The 19,627-nt window shown below is 35.9% G+C and overlaps 1 protein-coding gene across 1 annotated transcript in view; it reads right to left on the bottom strand.

Annotated features, from left to right (window-relative positions):
• Window positions 1-19,627, bottom strand: part of USH2A (usherin) — a 758,076-nt gene that overhangs the window by 199,186 nt on the left and 539,263 nt on the right. The window contains exon 48 of the mRNA XM_057727708.1: window positions 1,332-1,530. Within this exon, the coding sequence (XP_057583691.1) occupies window positions 1,332-1,530 (199 nt within the window). The remainder of the gene's footprint in view (window positions 1-1,331; window positions 1,531-19,627) is intronic.

Raw genomic sequence — 19,627 nt, 5'->3', positions numbered from 1 at the left:
AAACAATTTTTTTCTCTTGAGATTTTAATTGACTTCTTTTGTTCTCTTTCACTGGCAATACCTGTGTGTGTCCTTAATCCTTAAAATAAAAATAAGACTTTGTTTAATGCATCAAAGTTTTCTTTCTCCTGGAGAACGTTTTCAGTGGGAAAATTTATTCTGCCACTTTTTTCTCTCAGAAATCCTAAATTTCATTTTGTTTTATGAAAGTATGTTCATCGCATGGTATGCATTTAATGGCTTAAAATGCCGTAAAACTTAGAAATAATAACGATTCTGTGGCCTAAGTGTCAAACAAAAGTATAGTTAGTAACTACTGGTTTTATGACATTTCTTAGATGGTAACTAAAAGTATAGTTAGTAACAAAAGTATAACAAAAGTATAGTTAGGAACTACTGGTTTCATGACATTTCTTAGATGGAAACTACCACCCTGCCAGTGTCAGCCATAATAATTTGTATTTTGATTCATACTGCTTAAACAACTCACTTTCTTAATTACTGTGTCCTTTTGCAGTGAATCTTTTGAATTTAGCAGTAGCTTTAGTCATTACATGTGTGATGTTGTTGACAAATAGGAACATTATTTCATTATGTGAAATCCTCTCTTTGAACTGAGGATTTTCTGCATCATTTGCCAATAAAAACCATTTACAAACTCCTTTGTCTGGATGTATTATTGATTTGATTCTTAAACTGCAACTAATATGAACGTTAATCTGCAAATGGCCATAATTTAAAAATATTTCTGACAAACCATGAAAGGTCCTGCGCAGTTACTCGTGTCATGTAAACAAACACCCACTTGTAGCTGAATGGATTTGTTGTAAAGAAAATTCAAGTCACTCAATTAAACACAAATTCGGGAGGTTCCTTATCATTTCAATAAACTCATTTTTCCTGTGAAGATGATGAAAAATGAGAAGGCTAAAATGCTCATGAGGAAGATAGGGTTTGTATAAGCATCCTTCCTTTTCCATGGGGTCTTCTTGACAGACTAGTGGCGATATTGATCCTGATAAAGTAGTGTTTAAGAAGCAAGTGATTTCCTCAGATACAAAGGTAAAATGTTAAAAGTATCCTCTCATTTTTCTGGAGGTCACTTGATAGCATTATCATCTATCACAGACATAGCAGATAATCTTTAAAAAAATTAAGTCATAGTTTTAATTTATTATGTTGAATTGTAGTTTCATTTTTCCCCAGCTTTATTGAAGTATAATTGACATTTAAAATTTGTATATATTAAAAAAATAAAAGAAGCTAGAGATTTCATCTGGAGCATTTAGCGAGAAAAACATATTTCACTGACTAGTTTGAAATGGATCTACCTTAGCCTCAGGAGAGTAGCACCTGGATCCACAGATAGTTTCAGGTTTTTGACACTTCACTGCCTTGCAGAGTTCACCATTGTGGTCCTTCATTAACTTCTGGGTTTTAGGGCATGGACGCCATGTTTTCCGTAAGAGATCATACCCGAGAATGATGCCATTTGGCTTCCCTGGAGACATCCAATCAATCTGAAGGGATCTACAATGAACAGAAGAATCAATACTTCTGAAAAGACAACATTTAACATTGCTATTACCGGTCTCATCATCAAGACTTTTCAATTAGTCTTCCAGTTTAGTCCAAAGGTCTATTTCATCAACAACTTCCTAATTAAAAACCTGGAGCAAAAGAATATATATGCGTGCGCACGCACGCGCGCACACACACACACACACACACACACACACACACACAAATATGTATACTGATACAGGCTGCTACCATAAACTATGTTTTGAGAATCAATCAAAACTGTTTAGGCTTTTGAGAGAATAACACATGCCATGACTCCAGTGGTCTCCTACTTTAAATTTCAGGGGCAAAAAGAAAGTATTATTGTTTGTGGCTAGTCAGGAAAATCAACAGAAAATTTTGGTTGATAAGTAAAGTAAGACACAAATAATTTGACTTAGTAAATAGGGTGGAAATGAGAATGTGTGGTAGACTTAATCCCTACTTATAATCCCCTTCTCCTTCGCCTTCCTTCCCTCAACTAGGACTAGCCGCGTAACTTATAGCTACTCAAAGAGATGCAACCGGAAGATGGTGGGATTCTAATAAAGGTCCCTAGGACCTTTTAGCTTCCTTGATGTGGCTGTCGTCTTTTCCCTTTTTCTTTCTTTCTGCTAAACGTGATGTCTGGAACTTTGGCAATCACCTCATGCATCTTGCAACCATTTGAGAAAGACCACAAGAACCACAAAGCTGCCTTTGTGGTACATGGTGTAACTGAACCAATGCCAACAACAATCTACTTCTAGAATGACTTACTTGAGCCTCTATTGTTGGTTGTTTTGTTACTTATAGCCAAAGTACATGACCAAATTGATAAAATCTTTTTATCAGTTGATATCACTTGATAAAATTTATCAATAAATTTATTGATACATTACATTTACAAATTTTATCAATTGATAAAATTGATAAGCTCCCTCCAAATATACTTTATCTTAATTTTTAACTCACAGAAACAGATTTACTTCTCCAATAGTTATTTGTCTACCATGATCAGATACATTTTGTGGTCAGAAATACAGGAATTGGGACTTCCTAGGTGGCACAGAGGTTAAGAATCCGCCTGCCAATGCAGGGGACCTGGGTACCATCCCTGCTCCAGGAAGATCCCACATGCCGCGGAGCAACTAAGCCTGTGCGCCACAACTATTGAGTGTGTGAGCCTGTGTGCCACAACTACTGAACCCATGTGCCTACACCCATGCTCTGTAACAAGAGAAGCCATTGCAATGAGGAGCCTACGCACCGCAACGAAGAGTAGCCCCTGCTCGCTGCAACTAGAGAAAGCCCGTGTGCAGCATCGAAGACCCAATGCAGCCAATAAGTAATTAACTTAATCAATTAAAAAAAAGAAATATAGGAATTGGAGATTCCCACAACAAACCCCTGTATATCATTATGTTCCTGAAGATGTTTGATTTTTAAAAATTGAACCACAATTTAATCTAAACATATAAGGGCACTATTTTGGGTGGTTTGGTATACAATGGAGGTATAACATTGGAGCAAAACTTTACCACATTTGCAACGATCTATTAATGTTTTATCTGCTCTACTGAATGAGAGCATAACATAAAGCTGTTCACAGAAGAGTCGATCCTGAGTAAAATGATTTACTCTCAGGTTAATGTGCAGAACTTCAATTCTGCACTTACGTCTGCTTGTCACTATGATACAGTCTAGATGACATACCTGTACTATCTTTAGTATTTTTTTAAGAAGATCTATAAGCAGAAAGCAAAGTTTTTAATAAAACCCCAGAGATTTGGACATGACATGTTATTGCAATTTAGCATGGCAAAGAAAGCCTACTATTTGCAAAACATCAGGTAAATGTAAAACAATTACTTTTGTTTTTATTGTTTTCAAAAAAGAGAGTGAAATTCTGACCTTCAAGATTAATTTTATTTTTATAATTCTAGAATTTCCAACTACAATAACCATTCGCACATAGTTATAGGTTAGTTAGCTTTACATACGGAACACTCCAGTAAGTACTTTGGAGAATAGCAAAGCACATGTGAGTTTAGTCCCTTTAAAGATCTTAAAATAAAATTATCACAATAACTTATGTTGACCATCTTTCTGCTATCGTGTAAAATAATATTTTTGTTATACCTTTCATTTTAAGGAGAAGCATATCTTTACAGGCCAAATTACTAGACCCTATCAGAATTCTAAGTGACATCACATATTAGGAATTCAATTAGGCCCAAACATTTACATTAAAAAGCAGTAGTCAAGATAAACCTTGACATTTTAATAGACTGCTACAAAAGAAAAAAAAGAAAATTATTTCATTTTCTTGGAGGTACAAACATAACACATTCACTAATAAGACTCTGTAGATAAGAAATGAATGTCACCTATGAGAGAACAGTTTCACAGGCGACTTGTATAGTCACCAGCATTATTCGAAGGTCTTTATCCAACTCTCAAAATTAATTCCACATTTGCTGATACCCTTTCGTATTCATTGCATAATCAACTACAGGGAAGACTACATTTAAGTGACATTCAAGGGTCTGACTTATCCACAAAAGCTGGCAATCTAGTAAGGTCTAGAAACCACCATGTAGAACCATGCCATTGTAGCTTCTCTTTCTTGAACAGCATAACTGTTAAGGGAGACCACCTATATTTTTAGTGATAGCATGAACAGTTCTGATGTTGAGCATCTGAGTCAGGTACACTAACGTATGTGATCAAAGAAGAATAGGGGTTAAACACCTGTCCACCTCTCATTAGAACCCATGACAGTGACACTGAAAAATCTTTTGGTTGTTGATTTGAAATGAAAGACATCTCTGAGAAATACACATCATTATTAACTGGATTAATGGTTTCATTGCTTTGGTGTTTAAGAGTAAAATAGGAGAAATATTCTTAAACCATAGGAATTAATGTGAAATATTGGGGAAAACTGAAAGGTTTTTTGTTGTTGTTGTTTCTTTTAATACATCAGTAAAGGTAGGCTCATGCAGAAACATGACCATGAATTCTCAACTGGATCTTGTTTTCTGGGGGGTAGATTTGTTAAAAAGTAACAATTAGAGTTTATTTAGCGCCCAGAGCACTAAGGAGTGAAATTTAAGCTACCTTAATAAAGCTTCTGATAAAAGCCACCATGTTTACACACATTTTAGCACACAATTCATTGGGTGTTTAGAAAGTCTAGTTGGAGCTATTGGATATTTCTTTTTAACTCTGTCATATTGTTAGTAGATTTACTATTCTACTTCTGTTACTATTATATATCCCTGTGGCCACCACTACCACAGTAATGATCACTTTCAGTTCAAGAAGTATAAAATAACATTGAAGACAGAAATAATTATGGTAAAATCATTACTTTATCATTTACTTTTACTGGTAAATATTAAAATGATACAGTTCAGAAAAAAATTTATGAAGAGTTAGGATTCCCATTGGTGCTCTACCATTTTATTCTAATATTTTATCACAATTTTGTCAAAATGTTCTTGTTTGGGCCAACAGAAAAAAACCTTCACATTAAGACATCCATCTAAATTGTTACAAATAGCTCCAGATTCCCTGATCATTTTTACAGAGGCCTTTTAAAACTTCCTATTCAACTTGGTCATTTTTGTCAGTCACTCATATAACCTTTAAGTTCTTCAATACTATTCCAGATTGTGGTCATCAAAAATGATCAGGACAGGGCTTCCCTGGTGGTGCAGTGGTTAGGAATCCACCTGCCAATGCAGGGGACATGGGTTTGAACCCTGGTCTGGGAAGAGTCCACATGCCGTGGAGCAACTAAGCCCGTGCGCCACAACTACTGAGCCTGTCTCTAGAGCCCATGAGCCACAACTATCGAGCCCACTTGCCACAACCACTGAAGTCCATGCACCTAGGGCCCGTGCTCCACAATAAGAGAAGCCATTGCAATGAGAAGCCCATGCACCATAACAAAGAGCAGCCCAAACTCACTGCAACTAGAGAAAGCTCGTGCGCAGCAACAAAGACCCAACACAGCCAATAAATTAATTAATTTAAAAAAATGATCAGGACACTTTTAGTAAAAGACTAAACAAATGCAATGTGATGACAATATTAATTCTCTGCTCTCAAATCAAATCACTGAATGTTTAATTTTCCACTAGAATGTTTAGCATAATTTGTAGTAAGTAAAATATCAAAAGACAAAACCCTGCCCTTGAGTATTAGGGAATATAAAACATGCATGTCAAATGTTATATAGCAGTGTAAAATCAAGTGTTTAAGTGTGTAGTTCAGACTACAAGTATTATAGAAACACATTAAACAAAGATCACTGTGTCTAGATGAACGACGAAAGTTTCATGGGAGAAGTGGATGTGGACTTGAATTGGAATAAGAGATGGAAGGAATTCTTGGCAGGAAGACCCACATAAGAAAAAATAAAAGGGAGAAGCAGCCTAACCATATATAGAAGATTAATGGGACCAACTTGATGAGCGAATGATTTATATCCAGCAATAATGGAAGGTCAATCAGAATTTAAGAAGAAAGTTTATAAAGTCCCTCAATTACTATGTTGAAGAATATGATGGTGAAATAGGGTGGAAGAAACTAGGGGTAGGAAGAAATACCAGTGAGCTACATCAGTAACTTAAGTGTGAAAGAATGTTTAATGGATTTTTCTTTTGTTTAGGAGCTTCAGCTATAGACCCAAACTGAGGATGACAGATGATGAGTTCCTCCCTTTAGGATCTATAAGTATCTTGCTTCTAAAAGGGAACAGCAAGATTCTGCTGAGCTCTGAGGATAAAACTACCCTTTAACATTGACCCATCACTCAAACCAATCTCAAACAAATAGAAATTTAACAGAGTTTTTGAAAGTAGGAACTTTAAGTAATATTTATTAAGTACCTCCTATATGCCAGGCATTGTTCTATAATTATGAACAAACAAGACACTGTTTCTTCTTTCATAAAACTTATGTTTTGCTGGGGGAAGATGGAATAGTAAACAAACACGTCAGTGTATAATATGTCAAACTGGTGATCTGAGAAGGCCTGGCTTTTCTGTGCAGAAATCTGAGAGAAAGGACAAAGCAAGTGAACAGGAGTTTTCAGGAAGAGGGAACAGGAGGTATAGAGGCTTTGAGATATTCATGCGCTTGGCTTGTTGAAGAACAATCAAAGAACTAGTGGGACAGAACTGGACTGAGCAAAGGAATGATGGAAAATGAATCAGGTGGGTGTTGGGGGGTGGGATGGGGGATTGCAGATCATGTAGGGTTTTGTAGCACATAGAAATAACTTTGGATTCATTTTTGAGTGCATTGGAAAACCAATGGAGATTTTTGAGGCATGGAGTGCAAAAGGAGTGATTTACTTAGTGAAGAGTGACATTAAAATCTGCCCTCAGTCCACCCCTAAACACACTCTAGGCTGAGGAAGACATTCTAAATACATCACTCAGAGAAACTGGAAGCACTTGCTTCTCCTGGCTGGTACTTCCCGAGATTCAGAAATATCTAAGCCCAATTTGCTACTGTCCCTGGAGGGAAGTATAGAAAGGAGTTTGGGGCAACTTGACATGGGGGTTGGCAACCTATCTGACCACAGAAAAGGTACTTACTTCTCAGTTAAAGAATTCTAATGTCCAGATATTATCCAGAGCAGCTGTAATGATAGGGTAAGACAAGACAGCCACACCATCAATCTTTAGCATGGTACCCATGAGTGCGTTTCCCATGAGCCAATGGATGCCTTGCAAGATGGCTAGGCTTAAGCCCCCTTGAACATACACTGCCCACGATGGTAGGCTTTTGGGGTGAGGGGACTCCAGCAAGAAGAGTGTTTGGTGTGTTCTGTTATGGATCAGCTGCAGAGGGCAACGCTCATGTCAGGGAACCTGGCTCTGGGGAGATCCTCATGGGTTCTCTCAAGGAAAACATACAATTGTTCGAAAAAGTGCCAACTGCCACACAGAGGACTTGGATGGCTATCTAGTGATGGCAGCAAAATAGCAATATTGGGAAGAGGCACATTCAGATGAAAGGAAATAGGCAAAAAAGAGCAGAAGGAAAGAAAAGGCCAACTGGGATAAGCCTGTGAAATGGTGGGATCTTTGAACTACATGTAAGCATAATATTTTGCTGGAGATGGGATGAACTTTTTAATACCTAATCATGAATCTTAATTCCTAAAGTGAGACTCATAACTGGAAATACTGTGGAAGCCATAATATGTTCCTGAGAGGTTTTTCAAGAGTTAGGGAAAGAACACCCAAAATAGTATGTTTAGGCAGCAAGTAGTAGGCAAAAAGTAAAGCCCCCTCTCATTGGATTAAGATGGGTACATCAACTTAAATGATAAAAGCATGAACTAGGGCTGTGGTGGTGGAAATGGAGAAGAGGAACAGATATGAGAAAATGTTCCAAAAAATAGACTAAAATTGATATTGAGTGAAATCAGGTGATTAAAAAAAACAAAGCTAGATGTCTGTGTTTATATGCAAGGTGGTGGTGCCTTTGCAGAAATGGATGTTGGAAAAGATGGTTTAGATGAGAATTAACTTCTGAGGCTTGAGGTTATGGAAGTGATGGGTGCCTATCAGTACATAAAATCAATAGGCAATTGAGTATATGGGACTAGAATTTAGGGAGAAAATTGGGACAGAGATTTTTAAGACATCAGCATGACGAAAACTATGAGAATGTCTGAACTACTTGAGCATGAGAGAGAGTGTTTCTGTTGAGGACATTCACAATTAATGAATGGAATTGGAATGAAACCAATAAAAGAAACCAAAGAGTGTTCAGGGAGCCAGGGATAAAGTGGCAGTTAAAAGTCAAGGTGAATTGGGAGGAAAAACTGAATTTTGCTGAGATGCACACAAAGGCCTCTCAAAACCTCAGTGATTGAGCTGCTCTGCGGGAACTGCAAAAAGACAAGAAGTTAGAAGGAGCTTGGAAAAGAGAGGGAAATGAGAAAATGGAAATAGTGGTGGCGGAGTCTTAAAAATTAGCTCAACATTCTGTAAGGTATCCTAATCAAACGCTGAGTTTGATGATCAGAATTCACTGGCCATCAGAACAATAATATTTCCTGAAAGCCATTATGATTATGACTATTAATTGGATATGTTCATCAATACTAAATATACTCCAAATAATCTCTTTTAAGAAGTCTTCCCATATCCTTCAAAGCCTCAAACAGAAAATTCCAGTCCAAATTAAAAGCTGTCTCAATTTACCCATACTGGTGAGAAGGAGAGTTGAGAATATGGGTGAAGAGGTGATCTGACATTCTACATCTACAGCCCAGCATACTGCCTATTTAAAAAAATAAAATAAAACACAGCTCAAAAGATTTTTAATTGTAAAATGATTACTTCAGTATTCAAGCTAACCAGTCACTGAAAAAAATCAGAGAGGGAAAATAATGACAGAAAAGATTTCCTAATATCCAATGTTATAGTATAGAAATAAAGAGGCCGCACAGTTTCACCCAACTTTGGTGAGACAAAAAGGGGAAGTTCTTTCTTCACAAGCTATGACACCTCATGCCATCCTCAACCCCCAGTTATGTGCTTTGAAAAGACAGGGGGATTTCTAAACAGTAATAGTGGTTTTACCTTCATTTAGAGACATGGATCCTGTGTTGCTATCATAAGGAAGCTGGTGTGCAAATACATCATTTTTAACATTCAGGATCTTGAGGCAAATTTTTAAACAATTATTTGTGAATGCTACAAAGACATTATGCCTCGGACTTCTCATCAATAATACAGCCCCAACCTAATTTGGAACTGTAAAAACTGCCATGGATCCTATTAAAGGCAATGAGAGACACGATCTGTGTTCTCTTCTTCTGTTTTCCCTTGAGCTTCATGCCTGGAAATCATGCATTTTGGAATACTAGCAGTCATGTAATAAAAAAACTCTTCCTTGTTTATGTTCTTTTCTTAGCTTATCCATTTATGGAGAATAAATAAGTGAACTTCAGAGGCAGCCCAGTACCCAGTGAAGCTGTCAGTTGCAGTGTTTGTCATATTTCAGTCAAAGCCAGAGCCAGCCAGCTATCTTCATCCAGCGCAGTCTCTACATTCTCAAGCACCAGAATTAATGAATTAGCTATTGATTAAATTCCACTCTAGCAAATCCACCAAGGCAAATAAATGAACTACCCAGGGCACATGTAGGCCACGGCCAGACATGTCCGGGCTATCGATCAGTCGTTAGCATTCTTTGGGGATACAGAAGCAGCTGATGATAATATGACAAGTATGGAAAATGTGATGTAGAAACAGAGTTTGTTTCCGGAGAATTAGCTTATAAAACTAGAAGGGTTTATCTGATCTTTCTATATTTGTGCCTACGGCATCTTTGGTTTACATATAATAGGGAAAGCATGTGTAAGTGCTTGTACTAAAGATGCTGTAGTCAAAAGCAAGGTAGACATTAAGGCCAAAGGTGATGTGTTCCATACTTATAATCAAACAGGCTGGTAGGCTATTTTTTATACGTAATGAAAATATATAAAAGTTAATATTTGACAATGACTGCTTTTTACCAAAAATAAAGAATCTAAGAAATACGTGTCTTATTAGAAACCAAAATATTTAAAATGCTATAGAAGCAAACCCTGTCTACTGACATTTATCTGGAAGGATTTCACATTTGATTTTGCATGCTGCTAATATAAAAGAGATTTTCTTAAACCAAAATAGAAACATAACTAACAAGTATACATTGCCAGAAGTATAATGAAATTACACAAACAATAACATGCACACAGGAGGCTAACTGCTTTGATGTTGGTGTAATTTTGATTAATGGCCTGGCACCTATATCTGCTCATTAGAGTCTTGCCTTTGGAAAATGTTGCTGTGCTATGATAGATCATTTTAAGAAAAGAAAGATTGCACATGCCAATATTTGGTTGTGAATGATTTCCACCAGTTTGTTGTTGTTGTTGTTGTTGTTGTTTTTGCTAGATCTCCGACCAAAAAAGAAGAAAAAAAAAAAAGGAAATAAAGTTGCCAAAGGCATCAGAATAAAGAAAAGTATGGGGGGGGGGGTACTTTGTGTGCTGGTTAACATGGAGAAAGCCAGTTATAGCCTCTCGCTCCCATTGATTACTGCTAAAAAGTCTGCAACCACCCAAGGACTCTGAAAAGTTAATAGAGGCAGATCAGGAGAGGGGCCAAAACTTGAAGAGCAAACATTACAGGATGGGTTTCTCATTGTTTCCCCCCCTTTTTTTGTCTCTCATCTTCAATGCAAGAGCAGTCCTAGTGTGCACTGGGCAAGCAAAATCTATGGGAGGAATCCACTCTTTCTGGCCAGAGTACAGAAAGGCCTTGCAAGCCAGGGGGTATTATGGATATCCCTGTTTCATTTTATTTCCTCTTTTTTCCTGCTCTCAGGATGATACTAGCCAAGGAGCTGCATGCTGGCAGTCCTGGCCAAATGAGAATCTAAAATCCTAAGGAAAATTGAGCTTTCTGACCAGAGGAATCAGGAAAAGTACCCCTGTGGTCCAAAATCTCTGTTTATTTTTCCTCTATTTTCTCTCTAGTCTCATTGTCCCCCAAACAACCCATTGATGTAAACTATGAGGTACCTTGGGAGGCTAAAATTACAAGAGAAACCATGTATTTTTAGCCAAAGAGCTGGAAGTGATGTTAAAAACATGGGGGAAATCTCAGACAAGAGAAAGCCAGGCACTCTACTAATTCTATGTATGAACCAATACAAGTCCTGACTCAACTCCAAGCTGCATATGCATGGTTGCCTCACAGGCAAAGGAAGTCTGGGCACCGTAGCAAAGACTTTGAGATCTGAACTATTGCATAATCGCCCAACCAAATACCAGATTAGCCACTGAGAGGTGCATGCATGGGGCAGATATAAAGTAGCACAAAGCTTTTGAAAGATGAACTGATATTAGAGCCACTGACCACATAAGCCAAGACAGAATTTTCAGTCCGAAGCTAACCAGTTGATCACTTCCTGAAACAAACAAACAAACAAACAAAAACTCCAACCTTCTTCAGAGGATTTTAACAGGACTCAGATCACAAACAGATATTTAAAATGTTCAGGAAACAATCCCAAATCACTCAAAATTAGACTATTCTAAAGAAAGCTGGAGTAGCTGTATGAGTATTAGACACAATATACATGCTGACAAGAAAATTATCAGGAATAAAAAGGAATATTACACAATGATATAAGGGTCAATTTACCAAGACATAACAATACTAAATATATATGCACCTCATAATAAAGCATCAAAATATATGGGGCAAAAACTGATAGTTCTAAAAAAGAAATAGATAAGTCCATAGTTATACTTGGAGATTTCAACATTCCTCTCACAATAATTGATAGAACAATCAGGCAGAAAATCATTAACTGTATAGATGACCTGAACATCACTATCACTCAATGTGACCTAACTGATATTTATAAAATGCTCTGACAACAGCAGAATACACATTTTCCTCAAGTACACATAGAATATTCACCATGATAGATCATAGTATAGGCCATAAAATAAACCTTAACTAATTTGAAAGAACTGAAATCATAAAACCATGTTTCAGACCATAACAGAATGGTTCTAGAAATTCTCATCTTAAACATATCTGAAAAACCTCAGAATACTTGGGAATTAAGCAAACCACGTCTAAATAACTCACGAGTCAAAGCAGAAGTATTGAGAAAATTAAAAAGTACTTGAAACTAAATGAAAGAAAATGCAACATTTCAAACTTTGTGAGATTCACCTGAAGCAAGGCTTAGAAGAAAATTCATAACATTAAATGATCCTAGGCAAAAAGAAGAAAGGTCTCAAATCAATGATGCAAGCTTTCCTCTCTAATAAACTGGAAAAAGAAGAGTAAGATAAACCCAAAGCAAGAAGAAGAAAGAAATCAATAAAGAGCAGAAATTAACAAAATGGAAAACAGAAAATAATAGAGAAAATCAATAAAACCAAAAGATGGTTCTTTGAAAAGATCTACAAAATTGATAAAGCTCTACACTGACTGAATACGGAAGAGAAAAGACACTTATTACCATTATAAGAAATGAAAGAGTGCAAATCAATATAGACTCTACAAACATTACAATTTTCTGCCCATAAACTTGACAAATTTGATGAAATTAACAATTCTTTGCAAACACAAGATTACAAATCTCACTCAAGAAGAAAAAGATACCTTGAATCATCCTACATTGTTAAGGAAATTGAATTCTGAGTAAAATACCTTTCAACAAGGAAAACTCTAGGCAAAGGTGAGTTTCATTGGTGAATTCCACCAACATTTAAGAAATAACTTTTTCACGCAATCTCTCCCAAAAATAGCAGAGAAGGGAATATTTTCCAACTTATCTTATGAGGCCAGAATTACCATGTTACCAAAACCAGGAAAAGACATTACAAGAAATAAAAACAGTTCAACACAATTTATGAGGATAGTCATAAACATTCTCAACAAGATAACAGCAAATTACATACAGGAAAATATATCACAACCAAGTGGGGTTTACCCAGATAACACAGACTAGTTAATTATTTGAAAATCAATCTATATAATTAACCATATCAACAAATTATACACAGAAAATACATTTAACAAAATTTAATTTATGATACATTTATGTATCAAAAATACATTTATGATAAAAACTCTCAGCAACTAGAAATAAAAGAGAAGTCTTCAACCCAATAAAAGGCATCTCTAAAAAATTCTTAGGTAACACCATACGTAATGGTAAAGAACAGTAACAGGTCAAGGATGTCTGCCTTATTGAATAAGCCAAGGCAATAAGGCAGGAAAAAGAAGTAAAAGACACACAGATTGCATAGGAAGAAATACTTTTTTTTTTTTTTTCTGCAGAGGATCTATGCAGACCCAGGGAATCTACAAAAAAGCTCCTAAAACTCATAATGAGTTTAGCAAGGTTGCTGAATACAAGGTCACTTTAGCAAAATTAATTGTTTTTCTACACCCTAGCAATAAATAATTGGATTTCAATGTTTTTAAAGAACGATTAAGAGTAGCACTCCCCCTCCCCCAATAAATACTAGGTATAAATCTAATGAAATATGTGTAGGATCTGAATACTGCATTCTACAAAACACTGATGAAATATATGAAAGAGGATGCAAAGAAATGAACAATATGCTGTATTTATAAATTGGAAGATATTGTACTGCTAAGGTGCCAATTCTCCCCATGTTGAACTATAGATTAAATGCAGTCCTAATCAAAATGACAGAAGGATTTTGTAGACATTGACAAGCTGATTCTAAAATTTATACGGAAAAGCAATGAGAAAAGTCAGAACAATTTTTTAAAAAGCTCAAAGTTGAAGAACTCATAATACACAACGTTAAAACTTACTGTAAAGCTACAGTAATCGAGACAGTATGGTACTGGCACAAAAACAGAAACATAGATCAATGGTACAGGATAGAAAGCCCAGAGATGAACCCACACATATTATGGTCACATAATTTATGACTAAGGAGGCAAGAACATACAATGGAGAAAAGACAGCCTCTTCAATAAGTGGTGCTGGGAAAATTGGACAGCTACATGTAAAAGAATGAAATTAGGACACTTCCTAACACCATACACAAAAATAGACTCAAAATGGACTAAAGACCTAAATGTAAGGCCAGACACTATAAAACTCTTAGAGGAAAACATAGGCAGAAGACTCTATGACATAAACCATAGCAAGATCCTTTTTGACCCACCTCCTAGAATAATGGAAATAAAAACAAAAATAAACAAATGGGACCTAATGAAACTTAAAAGCTTTTGCCCAGCAAAGGAAACAATAAACAAGACAAAAAGACAACCCTCAGAATGGGAGAAAATATTTGTAAATGAAGCAACCGACAAAGGATTGATCTCCTAAATATACAAGCAGCTCACACAGCTCAATATCAAAAAAAAAAACAACCCAATACCAAAATGGGCAGGACCTAAACAGAAGTTTCTCCAAGGAAGATATAGAGATTGCCAACAAGCACATGAAAAGATGTTCAACATCACTAATCGTTAGAGAAATGCAAATCAAAACTACAAAGAGGTATCACCTCACACTGGTCAGAATGGCCATCATCAAAAAATTTAGAAACAATAAATGCTGGAGAGGGTGTGGAGAAAAGGGAACCCTCTTGCATTATTGGTAGGAATGAACACTGATACAGCCACTATGGAAAACAGTATGGAGGTTCCTTAAAAAACTAAAAATACAGCTACCATATGACCCAGCACCATAATTCAAAAAGATACATGTACCACAATGTTCATTGCAGCATTATTTACAATAGCCAGGACATGGAAGAAGCAACCAAAATGTCCACTGACAAATGAATGGATAAAGAAGATGTGGCACATATATGCAATGGAATATTACTCAGCCATAAAAATGAATGAAATTGAGCTATTTGTAGTGAGGTGGATGGACCTAGAGACTGTCATACAGAGTGAAATAAATCAGAAAGAGAAAAATAAATACTGTATGCTAATACATACATGTATGGAATCTAGAAAAATGGTACTGATGAACCTAGTGGCAGGGGAGGAACAGAGATGCAGACATAGAGAATGGACTTGAGGACAGTTGGGGAGGGGATGGGAAGCTGGGTTGTAGTGAGAGAGTAGCATTGACGTATACAAACTATAAAATAAATAGCTAGTGGAAAGCTGTTACAGAGCACACGGAGATCAGCTTGATGCTTTGTGAAGATTTAAAGGGGTGGGATAGGGAGGTTGGGAGGGAGGCTCAAGAGGGAGGGGATATGGGGATATAAGTATACATATAACTGATTTACTTTGTTGTACAGCAGAAATTAACACAATACTGTAAAGAAATTATACTCCAATAAAGATAAAAAAATAAAAACTAAATAAATAAAATAAAGATGCTTGGAAGAAGAAAAAAGATTGTATGATATTGGTAAATAAATATGCATATTGATAAACTGAACAGAGAGTTCAAAAATGACCTATAAAATATGTTAAATTGATTTTGACAAAGGTCCAAAAGCAGTTTGAAGGAGAAGAAATAGTCTTTCCAACAAATTGTGTTGGAAAAATTGGACATCCCTATGCAAAAATGTTAACCTTGACTCACACCTCAGTTTATGGGGAAATTAACATAAAATGAACCACAGACATATATTCAAATGTAGACATATAAAACTTCTAGAAGAAAAAAATATAGGAAATCTTTGTGACTTGACTCAGGTAAAGGATTTCTTAGATATAACACCAAATGCACAGTCCATGAGTGAAAAAAATGATAAACTGAACTTTATTGAAATTTAAAGCTTTGCTCTGAAATAAAAACAATTAAGAGAATGAAAAGACAAGCCACAGATGAGAGGAAAACATCTGCAAATCACGTATCTGACAAAAAATTCATATTCAAAATAAATGAAAAAAAATCTGAATACAGCAATAAGAAAACAACAAATCCAATTAAAAAAATTAATAAAATATTTGAAAAAGCACTTCACCAAAGGAGAAAACAAATGCCAAATAAGCATATGCAAAGATGATCAATATCATGTCATCATGGAAATATATGTAAATTAAAATCGTAACGACACACCACTAAACATCTATTAAAATAGCTACAGAGTGAGAGAGAGAGAGAAAGGAAAAATTATTATAGAATATCAAGTTCTAGCAAAGATGAGAAGCAGCTGGAATTCTCATACAATGCTAGTAGGAATGCAAGATGTTACAGTCACTTTGGAAACTGGTTTGGCAGTTTTTTTTTTAATTAACTTTTATTGGATTACAGTTACTTCACAATGCTGTGTTAGTTTCTACTGTACAGCAAAGTGCATCAGCTATATGTATACATATATCCCCTCCTTTTTGGATTTCCTTCCCATTTAGGTCATCACAGAGCATTGAGTAGAGTTCCCTGTGCTATACAGTAGGTTCTCATCAGTTATCTATTTTATACATAGTATCAATTGTGTATATATGTCAATCTCAATCTCCCAATTTATCCCACCCCTGCCTTCTCCGGAAGTTTCTTATAAAGTAAGTAAAATATAAACTGATCATATGATTCTGCAATCCAACTCCTAGTTATTTACCCACATGAAATGAGAATCTACGTTCACATAAAAACCTGTAGGTAAACATTTATAGCAACTCTATTCATAGTCACTAAGAACTGGAGACTACCAAAATGGCATATAAACTGTGGTACATTCATAAAACAGAATACTATTCATTAACAAAATTTAACAAACTATTAATATGCACATTAACGTGGATGAATCTTAAATGCATTATGTGGAGTGAAAGAAGCCAGGCTTAAATGGCTATACATAGTATAATTCCACTTATATCACTATATGGAATAGGCAAAATTATAGAGAATAGAACAGAGCAGTGTTTCCTCAGTCTGGGGGAGTGTGGAGAAGGAATTGGCCATAAAGGGGCCAGTGCCAAGAAATATTTTCACATAATGGAACAGTGTTACATCTTAATTGTGGTGGTGATCACACAATTCTAGGTATTTACCAAAACACATACAACTGCGAAGCAAAAAAAGAGTATATTTTACTATACGTAAATTAAAAACAAATTTAAAAAATTAGGAGAATAATTAAAAAGTAAAAAAATTTAGGAAACCCAGAATCTTTTCGGAAGTTTGATTCATTGTTACAACTAGGTGGTTCTCTTCCCACCCTCATCAGTTTTTAATAGAATCTATATTTTGTTCTCTTCATATGTCTTAAATTGTCTCTCTGCTAATCCAAAACATTATTGATATTTGACTGATTATAGAATTGAAAAGATGAAGGGGATTATTTCTACATTCAGAATTTTAAGGCATTGTTTCATTGTTTTCTTAGCAATGAATGTTGCTGTTTTTAGTCTAAAAATGCCATTCAAATTCCCAATGCAGTACATACATGATCTGTCTTTTCTTCCTGGAAGTTTTTTGGATGTGCTTTTTTTTTTTAATCTAGTATTTTGAAATTTCCTGAAGATATCCCTTTATATGGCTCTTATTTCAATCATTGTGCTGGTATCTATAGCAGCTTTTAATCTACATACTGGTATCTTTGCTTCTGGGATATTTTCTTTTTTGGGGGGGGATATTTTCTTGTCATCTTTCTTTGATTATTTTCTCCCCTCTTTTTCCTCTGTTCTCTCTTTCTGGAACTCTTATTATCCGAATATTTGATTTGCTGGATTTTAAAAATGTGTCTTAAAAATTTCATTTGCATTAACATATTTGCTTTTTATTGTACTTTCAGAGACTTTACCTTAAATTTTCTTCCAAATTTTTAATTCAGCTCTTACACTTTTAATTTCCATGAGGTAACCCCCCCCACACACACATTCTGCTTTACTTTGATTCTTTTTTCCAAGTAGGATCTTTTTTTTTTGGGTGTTGTTTTATAGATAGAGGGTGTCTTTTTATCCCTCTGAGGCTGTTATGGATTTTTTCCTCATCCTGCATTTTTCTCTGTGTCCACTGAATTATTCCTCTGTTTTAATTGTTTCTTTAAGTCTTTGAGATTAAAAAAGACGAATAGAAGCTTTATATTGTATATGAGTGAGGCTTGTTAATTGCTGTACTTTCCTACTGTGTGACCAGGTGGCAAGTTACCTTTTCTGTGAGGGGATCCCCAGCCGCTAGTTTCTGAAAGTTTTTTATTTGGAGTCATTCAAACTTTTCCAGAGCAGAATGCCCTTCCTGTATGGAAACATTTATGACTGGCTCTTTGTTCCTAAAAATAGAGCTGGGGAAAGCAGCTGAGGTGCCATCGTTCTAATTGTAGTCGATCGCTTTATCACGATCTTTACCTTTGCCCATCATCCCAGATTTCCACTGTGTCTAGTAGCCCTAATTCCTAAATGCCTCTGTTCAGTTTCTTGAAAAAAAATTCTGATTCCCCTGGTGGTGGAATATGCCACGTGGAGGAAGAGCAAGAGACACGTGGATGAATAACATAGAGGCAGAGGACCGTGCATTCTGCAATGGCTAATTTTATGTATTACCTTGTCTGGGCCACAAGGTGCCCAGACATTTGGCGAAACATAACTCCTGGGTGCATCTGTGAGGTTGTTTCTGATGAGATTAGCATTTGAATCTGTGGACTCAGTAAAGCAGATTGCTCTCCACAATGTAGGTGGGCATCACCCAGTCCGCTGAGGATGTGAGTAGAATAAAAAGGTAAAGGAAGGGAGAATTTCCTCTCTCTGCCTGACTAGTTGATCTAACTAGTCTTCTCTCACACTCAGACTTGCACTGGGATTTACACCACTGGCACCTCTAATTCTCACAACTTTGCGCATGGGCTGGGACTACACCTCCAGCTTTCCTTAGTCTTCATTTTTGGTTTTGTTTCTCTGGAGAACCTTGACTAATTACAGGCCTCACATGCTTTCTTTCAGACTTTCGGGTAATCCCATAATTTCAGCCTTGAACTTTACCCCGCCTTCCTCTTCTTCACAACCCCTAAAGCTTGGTATGTGCTCAGCCACTGAGGTTCTCTGTAGAGAAAATTGGTTTGTTTTGTGTCATCATCTCCCTCTGCCACCAACACTTTGGTTGTAAATTTCACCACTGTACAAAGTCATTTACCTCTCCCTGCCAAATACTGCTTTCAAAATTGTGTTAAAATCTCTCTTCTGTTGTTGTCATCTGCTTTGTTATTTTCCTTGCTTCTGTTGTATAATACCCTTTTTAATGTTTTTGCCACCAATTTAATATATTTGAGGATAAGCAATCTTCAACTGTAACTAAAAATGTTTTTTCTCTGTTATCATCTGCAAGCATCTTCTTAAAAAATATCTTAGAGGCAGAGAAACATGGGTATTTGCTTGATTTCTAAAAAAAACTTACATATTATTTTTAGCTATATATATATATATAAAATCTAAGACATATTTCCTTATGCCATTCACCTGAGCTTGAGTCACAGGGATGCTATTAGACAAGAAATGTGACAACATCCACCCACCTACCTATACTTCTTCCTTGAGTTTTTTAGGAATGAACTCAAATGTCACATCTTTCATGATGTCTTCACTGA

Source organism: Hippopotamus amphibius, chromosome 3 (assembly GCF_030028045.1).
Source record: "Hippopotamus amphibius kiboko isolate mHipAmp2 chromosome 3, mHipAmp2.hap2, whole genome shotgun sequence".
In the NCBI taxonomy this organism is placed as follows: Eukaryota; Metazoa; Chordata; class Mammalia; order Artiodactyla; family Hippopotamidae; genus Hippopotamus; species Hippopotamus amphibius.
The sequence above is the reverse complement of the archived record's forward strand: the minus strand, read 5'-3'. Positions and strand labels throughout refer to the sequence as shown.